The sequence below is a fragment of the Eumetopias jubatus genome, unplaced genomic scaffold, assembly GCF_037043125.1.
Source record: "Eumetopias jubatus isolate StellerSeaLion01/CBP00866 unplaced genomic scaffold, mEumJub1_p1.0 scaffold_2, whole genome shotgun sequence".
NCBI lineage: Eukaryota > Metazoa > Chordata > Mammalia > Carnivora > Otariidae > Eumetopias > Eumetopias jubatus.
Genome location: NW_028274808.1, coordinates 53,146,115 through 53,155,496, shown reverse-complemented (window position 1 = coordinate 53,155,496; position 9,382 = coordinate 53,146,115). Strand labels below are relative to the sequence as shown.

The 9,382-nt window shown below is 49.7% G+C and overlaps 1 protein-coding gene across 3 annotated transcripts in view; it reads right to left on the bottom strand.

Annotated features, from left to right (window-relative positions):
* Nucleotides 1-1,577: 1,577 nt before the first annotated feature.
* Nucleotides 1,578-9,382, bottom strand: part of GATA4 (GATA binding protein 4) — a 46,250-nt gene continuing 38,445 nt past the window's right edge. For 2 of the 3 annotated variants that reach the window (XM_028114405.1, XM_028114406.2), the window contains exons 3-6: nt 8,814-8,939; nt 4,840-4,927; nt 3,172-3,320; nt 1,578-1,760 (exon numbers count right to left, since the gene is read on the bottom strand). In XM_028114405.1, the coding sequence (XP_027970206.1) occupies nt 1,578-1,760; nt 3,172-3,320; nt 4,840-4,927; nt 8,814-8,939 (546 nt within the window). The remainder of the gene's footprint in view (nt 1,761-3,171; nt 3,321-4,839; nt 4,928-8,813; nt 8,940-9,382) is intronic. The other variant, XM_088019446.1, reaches the window with a different exon arrangement.

The following is a 9,382-nucleotide window of genomic DNA, read 5'->3' as shown; positions in this document are numbered from 1 at the left end:
GGTGGCCTTCGTGGAAGAAAGCAATGTAAATGATGATTAAAACAGAATCTTGGTTTAAAAATATTCACTGCTACAGCCAGTAGGATTTGGGGGTCGGGAGCTGGGCATCTGGGGGGAGGATGTAGGAAGGCCACAGTCATCTAGAGCTCTGCTGCTGATGAGGACCAGGAAGGAGGAGTCTCTGTGAGCCCCAGCATCACGGGCAGAAACAGCAACATGGAGAAAAGAAGGCCAATTCCAGAAGAGCACAGAGCCGGAGACTCCCTCAGGGCCCACCCTCGGTGTCTTCTCTTATCGGTCATCATCTTTGCGTCTGAGTTTGGTTTTGTTGTGTTTGTTTGCTTTGAAGTGATGTTGCGACGTCCCTAGCTTTCTGCCTCTGGCACAAGAGACTTCTGCTGGGGAAAGGATGCAGGTGCCGCTGCTCACCACCCCTTGGATGAACTCAGCCTGCTGTCTGCCTAAGAGGCCCAGCTCCGCAGAACAAGAGCAGCGTCCGCGAGATCCAAGTGCAAGCGAGCCAGAATCCACGGAAAGCCTCTGCCCACCCCGGGGACGGTGTCCACCAGACACGCTCTCCAGAAGGATCTCAAGTCCTAGATGAGTGTTTGTCAAACCTGCTTTAGCAACAGAACCTTTTTGTACATACTCGGGACCCGCCTGTATGTGATAGGGTGGATGAAGGATTGGGGGACAGTTGTGGGGGAGACTGCTGTGTGGCTAAACTGCCGAGCTCTTGTTCTGCAGAGGGAGAGACCTGTTCAAGCCGAAGGCAGAGCTGAATCACTCAGCAGTGGAAGGGCTTTTTATTTTCAGAGGCCTTGCAGGGTGAGGAGAAGGAGTGGAGGTTTGAGCCGTGGGCCGGGGAAACGAACTTGGGAGAGGCGAAGTTGCCAAGTTGTGATTTTGCCAAAGGCACACCCTGCAGTGGGTGAAGCGGCCCTCTCCTCCATCTCCCCATGAAGCATTCAGTAACATCGGGGCTAAACTCAACGTTTCTGGGGTCAAGATTCGGTACTGAGGAATGCAGGGGTGGGCCAAGCCTGAAGGGGGAGTGCCGGACAGGGGCAGCAGCGGCCCGGAGGGGCTTGTCGCATCCACATGCGTGTCAAACAGGTGCCCTGGTTCAGGCTGGACCAGAGACCCCAGCGCCTTGACCCCTCCCCCCACCCTCAGATCCCCAGTGCTGGGAACACCATGGGAAAACCACCATCTTAGGCGACCGTGGTGGAAGGGTAGGGGAGGACATCTCATCTCTTGTGCGGGAGGGGTGGGGTGGAAAACAAGAAACAAGTCTCTTACTCCACAGAAGGGACTTAAATGTGCTCATAGTGAAGGGTGGGTTCTTCCAGATCAGAGTTTGGGCTCTTTCCAGTAGCCCACCCTTGAAAAGGCATCCGATAAAATCCAACACCCACTTCCCCTAACCAAATTGTCAATTTCAAGTTTCTTCCCAGTTGTTCTTCTGGAGTCATTCCCCAACAGAGCGGGCTGGCTCCCAGGAGCCCAGACCCTCATCTCTGCTGTCCTCCAAGTCCCAAGTCCGTGCAGGAATATGAGGAGGGAAGGAGGTGACATTATGCAGTGATTATGTCCCCATGACTGTCAGCCAAGGCCAGGCTATTCCAAGGGTCCTGCTTGGAGCTGGCCTGCGGTGACTGGCTGACGGAAGATGCATAGCCTTGCGGGGAGAGCTTCAGGGCCGAGAGGACTGGGTGGATGGAGGGCCCATGGCCAGACATCGCACTAACTGAGAACGTCTGAAAGCAAAAAGCGCAAGATGAGCTCAATGGAATCACTCCTGGGGGGCTCAGGAACAGGGGGTCTGGGCTGGGGAGGGGAGCCCCATGACACAGATGTCCCTAAGCTAGTTCCCAGCCCTAGGAAAGGGATGAGGGGAGAGGGCCCAAGGACAAGGGCAGGAGAAGTAGCCCTTGTCTCCGTTCTTCCTAACCCCTGTGCTGTGGGTGGGACGTGAAGGGTCTATGTGATTCATTCACTTCTTCTGAGCACTGGGACCCAGTAGGTGTGTGGATACTGTGGCTTCTCCGAAGGCTCTGATAAGTTACATGAGACATTTTCTATGGTCTTATCACCACTGGATCTCCATGCCCAGAAGAGGCTCCTGGCTCTCCTGGTTCTATGGGACCAGCCTCTTTACCCTGACAGTAAAAGGCTCTTTAGGATACAGCCTCCCTCAAGCGCATGCGGAAAACAGATCAGAATTAACAGGAAACTGTAACCAAGTGTGGGACTATCCCAATCCCAAATAGGGGAACCCAAGAGGGAAGGGGTTGGGGAGTAGGAATACCATCATATTCGAAAGAGGGAAATGACAGTACTGCTAACCTGTCTTCTGGACACATGTTTGAAGCTGAAGCTGTAGTTGACCCTCATTAAATGGCACCCTGCCTGTGACCTCCTCACCAATCCCCTGTGCCCACCCACCCTGCCCTCTAGTGTCCACACCTTTGCTCATGCCAGGAGGGTCCTCTTCCTCCCCCTCCTCCTGTTAAAATCTATCCATCCTGGGGGGCGCCTGGGTGGCTCAGTAGGTTAAGTGTCCGCCTTCAGGTCAGGTCACGGTCCCAGGGTCCTGGGATCGAGCCCCACATCGGGCTCCCTACTCAGCAGGGAGTCTGCTTCTCCCTCGGCACCCCCACTTGTGCTCTCTCTTGCGCGCCTTCTCTCTCTAATAAATAAAGTCTTAAAAAAAAAAAAAATCTATCCATCCTTCAAGGTCAAGGCCAAAGCACCTCTCACTTAGGAGACAGACTTGCCTAGAAAGCCCACGCGCCACCTTCCACAGCCTGCTATAGTCGTACCGCCATCCCTCAATGCACACAGTCCGACTCGGGTTGTGGTTGTGCCCTAATGTGTCCTTCCCCACAACCTGTGTCCGAAGGCCCCGGCATGGAGAAGCTACTGAACATTTGTGTGTCACCGCTGTGTGCCCCAATCATTGTAACTTGATCCGATGTGCTGAAACAGACCCTTATGCAGACAAGCCCCTAGCCTCGGGCGGGGCCCCAGGGGCACCAAGCAGCTCCTGCTGCGACCTGCTGAGGCCCGGCTACAGCCTCCGTGTTCCAGGGCTGACCCAGCCACCTGGTCCTTGGCAGTGTACCACCGTCCCCCAGGCGGTCCCATCTCCCCACCTGGGGAGTGTACCTGGGACATGGAGCTGCTGTGCCCGTAGTGGGACGACAGCCCGGGCTCTGTCTTGATGGGGCGCATCTCTTCGCTGCTGCTGGTGACGGCGTTGCTGGAGTTGCTGGATGCGCTGCTGGTGGGAGGCAGGCTCTCACCGCCCGAGGGACCTGGAATGAGGCAGAGTCAGGCCACCCAGGCCACGGGCAGGGGCAAATGGATGGCGGTCCTTGGAGACAGCCAGGGTAGGTCTATGCTAACCGCTTTATTTAGATTTGCTGGGGAGTGAAGCAGCGTCCTTCATCAGTGCCGGGCAACAACGGTTCTCAGAATGGGACACATGAAAATACCAGAATTTCAAGGGAAGTTTTTCAAGTGATGGGCTCACCACCCCTTATTCCAAATCCTTGAGACCACGTGTGTTTCAGGATTCAAAAGTGTTTGGATTTTGATACTGTATGTTAGGGTACTTCCAGTGGAGCCTGAGACAACACCCCATAATTAAATACACTCATGGTTCTGCAGCAAAACATGTGAATCTTCACACATGGGACAAATAAAGACTATAAATAGCTGGAGTCTGTTCAGATTAGGTTTCACTGCCAGAGGCAGCTCCCTGGATTTGGAATTTCAGACTGAACCAAATGCTTGCTCTCCCTGTCACCACAACATGTAAGGAGATGAAGTTCCCCAGGGGAAGGTGCTGTACTTATAAAACAGTGTGGACACAGGCAGAAAGGCTGAGGACCATTGGTGTAAGACACAGAAAATTCTAACGAGACATACTGCCAGCAGGGGTAAGCCGTTGTGGAATCTGGGAACGGAGAACTTTGGTCATGTTCTTGGTAGTGGAAAGGGGAAATTTGTCTGTTTTTCATGCCTTAGATTAAAAGATAAACTTTCCATCGGATCAGCTGATTTATTTCCTCTGCAATGGCAGCATGTTCCCATGAAATCTTTAATTTGGTAGCAGTACTGAGGAGGGAGTGCTCTTGATAGGAGCATGAGTTGTCCTCATTCTTCATCTAGAAACTGAGAAGGCAAAGTGGCACATGGACAGAATATGGACCCGGAAGTGTAAAAACTTGGGTTTTTATTCCAGGTCTACCCCCTCACCGCTGTGTGACTCTAGTTAAGTCACTAACCTCTCTGTGCCTCAGTTTGCTCAGGAGTAAAATGGGGATAATGGGTCACATGGGGGTCTTCAAGGACCAATGAGCTACTAATGGTAAAGCAGCTTTCTAAAATGCTAAGTACTACCTGATGTTAACTATACACTGGCTTACAAATCAAGCTGTTGTGAACAGGACTAATGAGATCCTCCTAGATCCCAGTTATCTCAAGGAGAATAGAGAGGAACTGAGCTCTAGAGTGGCCGGCTGCAGCACCGAAGATGGAGGGATGAGTAGTTCTCCTTCTGGCCCCCATCCGGTCCAGCTGGCCCCCTGTGGCCTTTGCAACTGACAGTGATCATGCACCTTGAATTGAGCCTGCTTCAAAAGCTCCCCAAATGTTGCGTGGTGATGCTACTTTTCCCTGGGTTATCATTCTGTCCTGAATAGCTGGGGCTGGACAATGCTATCATGCCTCCGTAGCCTGGGCTGGCCCACCTAACTAAGAATACCTGATTTTCACATACTCCAAGGGCCACTGAGTTGTCCTATAGTTACACACAGTTCTTTTCCTCACCTGCCGGTGTCTTAGATTTATTAAGATTCTTGGGCTTCCGTTTTCTGGTTTGAATCCCCTCTTTCCGCATTGCAAGAGGCCTTGGGACCTAGAGGATTACAAGTCAATATATATGGTTTTCCACTTGTATGTGATCTGCTACAGTATTTAAACATGCACACATACTATGAGAAGGCAACATCTAAGCAATTCCTCCACAAACCTTGGGGCTGGGATTAGGTGAATCAGCCCCTGGCACGCCTGCTGAGAAAGAAATCAAGTATGTATTGAGATCCTATACTACGTGCTGTTTGTTACACTCACCCTGGAGAAATGGGAGGCTTAAAGGCACCATTCCTTCCCTCCAGAGCTTCAGTTGACTGGGAAAGACAGACAAGCAGGAAACAACCAGACTCATAAGTGATCTGGGAGAACGGAGAAGAAACACTAAACTGTGTCCCCAGCTGGGGAGGAGGGGAAGTGGCACGTGACCATATCAATGAAGGCTTCACTCAGGAGGTGATGCCTAAGTTGTGGGAGGTTGTCGAGTAGACAAGGGGCAGGCATTTCAGGCAGCAGGAACAGTATTTGCAAAAGCCTTTAGTGTATCAGCAAAATCAGGATACTATGAAAGTGAAAAGGGGGTGCTATTAATAATTATGCTAAGAAAATAGGCGGAGGCTGGGACAGCCCCAGTGAATTGAGACATCAAGTCACTCTACCTAGAGCAGCTCAGCATTGCATTAAGTCTGGTTGGAGCCAACCGCAGTCTTTCCGTGGGGGGGGTGGGGAGCAAAAAGAGATCATGTTGGGGAGACTGCCCTGTGGCCAGGTCCAGAGATAAACAGTCCATGGACAACACTTTTATTGCACTGACTTCGCATAAACAAGTAGTGACTATCAGGTGTCATGCTCTTGAACCATTCACAGGTGCCTAGACAAGGGTCTGGGGAGGAGGCTTGTTGGATCACCTTTCTAGTATTTTTAAATAGTGTGCCTTCCCCGCATCTGGTTTCTCTTAGTTCAGGCCAACCAAATCTTTTAGCTCCTGATCTGTGCTTGTCTCCTGTATGGGACTCATAACGGCCATGCTTGAAATACTGAAAGACAAGTAATTACCACTTCAGAGATTAAACATGGAATGGTTAAGAGAGAGGTGCAGCAGATTAGGTGAACTTGAACCTGCCTTCTAGATCAGTATTTCCACCTTTGGAGGGAAGTGTCCTCTCCTCCCGCCAGCCCCCCACCCTGCCTTGGCCCACTTGAAGCCCATCCTGACCTCAGAAGAATATAGCCCTCATGTTTTTCCCCACCAAGCTCAGTACTTCTTTAAAAAAATTTGTAGTAAAATACACATAACATAAAATTTATCATCTTAACCCTTTCCAGTCGTGTTAAGTATATTCACATTGTTGTGCAACCATCACCACCATCCGTCTCCAGAACACTTCTCATCTTGCAAAACTGAAACTCTGTACCCGTTAACCATGAACTCCCTATTTCCCCCTCTGCCAGCCCCTGGCAGCCCCCATTCTACTTTCTGTCTCTATGAGTTTGATTAGTCTGGGTACCTCAAGTAAGTAGAATCATATGAGACTTGTCCTTCTTGTATGATTTGACTTCTTTCACTTAGCATAATGACTTCAAGGTTCATCTATCTGGTACTATGTGTCAAAATTTACTTCCTTTCAGGGCGCCTGAGTGGCTCAGTCGGTTAAGCGTCCACCTTCAGTTCAGGTCATGATCCCAGGGTCCTGGGATCGAGTCCCACATTGGGGTCCCTGCTCAGTGGAGAGTCTGCTTCTCCCTCTGGCCCTCCCCCCGGCTCGTGCTCTATCTCTCTTGCTCTCTCTCAAAAATAAATAAATGAAACAACAACAACAAAAAGAATTTACTTCCTTTTAAAGGCTGAATGGTATTCCATTGCATGGACAGACCACATTTTGCTTAGCCAACTGTGGACACTTGGGTTGCTTTCACCTTTAGCTATTGTGAAGAATGCTGCTGTGGACATGAGGACACACATTTCTGTTCAAGGCTCTGATTTCAATTCTTTTTGGATCTATGCCCAGAAGTGGGATTGCAGGGTCATATGCTAATTCTATTTTTTAATTTTTTGAGGATATAAATTTTTTTAAAGATTTTATTTATTTGTCAGAGAGAGACAGAGAGAGAGAGAATGCACAAGCCGGGGGAGCAACAAGCAGAGGGAGAAGCAGGCTTCCCACTGGGCAGGGAGCCCAGTGTGGGACTCGATCCCAGGACTCTGGGATCATGACCTGAGCTGGAGGCAGACGCTTAACTGAGTGAGCCACCCAGGCGTCCCGAGGACACAATCTTTTTAAAACCTGCATGATATTCCTTTCTCCATTTCTTCTACCATTCCCCTATTGAGGAACAAGAGTTTCTTTAACCATTTCCCTACTGAAGGTTTTTTTTCTCCATTTTCTCTATCATGGTGATTCAACAAACATCCTTGATACACTTTTCTGCAGAAAGAAGTATGTTTTCTTATGAATGTTCTTAACTATATTTTTGGCTTTTTTTTTTCTCACTAACAAGAAAATATGGTACATTTCTCACGATGAGCACCCGAATAATGTACAAAACTGTTGGATCACTGGGGCACCTGGGTGGCACAGTTGATTAAGTGCCTGACTCTTGGCTTTGGCTCAAGTCATGATCTTAGGGTTGTGAGATCGAGCCCTCTATCGGGCTCCATGCTCAGCACCAATTCTGCTTAAGACTCTCTCTCCCTTTCCCTCTGCACCCTCCTCTCCCTCAAAAAAAAAAAAAAAAAAAGAATTGTTGAATCACTGTATTGTACACCTGAAACTAAAATAACACTGTATGTTAGCTACACTGGAATTAAAATTAAAGAACTAATAAAAAGATAAAGAAAGAAGACATGAAAAGATTCATGAAGACTAAGGTAGTACTGCCCCTCCCACCCCTCTCCCATCAATTCTGTCCCCAGGAGGCAATTGGAGGACCAGCCTGTTACGTTTCTTACATTTGGAAAACGTTCTCAAACGTGTATGCACACATACAGATCTATACACGTATGTACATGTGTATTCATCCATCCATCCATCTATATCTGTGCGTGTATTTAACACACCCTCACCCCCATAGTATGGGGTCATACTATGTGTATTACTTCGCAATGTGCTTTTTTGTTACTCCAGGGCAAGATACATGGCTCTAACTTAGTATTTTTTAAATTTCTGCACAATATTCCACATCATACTACTGCCATAATTTACTCAACCATTCCTTTACGGGGCTTTGTGATGGTTTCTAGTTTTTGCCACTACAAATACTGCAGCAATAAATAGCTCAAACATCATTACGTACTGATTCTTTTATTGTTTTACTGGCTAGTTTCCCAAAAGCAGAGCTGCTAAATCAAAAGATATGTGTGTTTATCCTTAATAAGTACGGCCAGGGGCACCTGGGTGGCTCACTCAGTTGAGTGTCTGCCTTCGGCTCAGGTCATGATATCTCAGAGTCCTGGGATCGAGCCCCGCATCAGGGAGCCTGCTTCTCCCTCTCTCTCTGCCTGCTACTCCCCTGGCTTGTGCTCTCTCTCTATCTGTCAAATAAATAAACAAAATCTTAAAAAAAAAAAAAGTAGTGTCGGGTTAATTTCTTAGTGAATACTTGCAGTACGTCACATGCAAATCAATAACAGATGAGAGTATTCCCCCAAATCCACACCAGCATTTGACCACGCCAGCACCTGAGCTGGGACTCCCAGCCTCTAGGAATGTGGAAATGAATGTCTGTTGTTTACAAGCCACCCGGGCCGTGGGGTTTTGTTACGGCAGCCTCTAAGATCCCTTCCAAATCCAAGTGTCTTTGCTAAGAAGGAAACAATGACATTGAGTTTGCAAGCGAGTCAGAGTGGAAGGACAGAATGCTGGGCGGTGGGTGGGGTTGTGTGGGGGGGGAACACGCCAGTGCGTGGGGCCGGGGGCAGGGCGGCTACTTACGCCATGGAGCTTCATGTAGAGGCCACAGGCATTGCACACCGGCTCACCCTCGGCGTTGCGGCGCCACAGCGTGGTCGTAGTGGTCTGGCAGTTGGCACAGGACAGGCCCACTCGGCGGGAGGCAGACTACAACAGAGAAGACAGACCCTTGGAGTCCAAGCCGAAGGCAGGCGCTGCTGCTTTTCCCTCACGGGGAGCGCCAAGGGCCTGGCCAGCCCTGAATGGGTGGCAGGGTCAGCGGTAAGAGCCCCGAAGGAGAACCTCGGAGCAGCCGAGGCGCTGATTCTCCCCTCACCTAAGCCACTGGGGGGGGGGGGGCGGAGGGGGGATGAGAACAAAGACTTCGGTGGCAGGGGGAGTAGAGTGGACTCTAGTCCTCACTGGAATCAGTGGCATATCAATCATTCACCAGACAGAGGGCCCTGGGAGCAGAAGAGCTTTCCTCAAAAGGAGAATAAATGGGGGCTTCGGGTCGGGGAAGGGCGCTGGGGGAAGAATTATCGTATTCAAGTGTCTTCAAAGGATGGATGGGCCTTAGGATCCCAAGAAAGGTAAACGTCAGGGTTTAA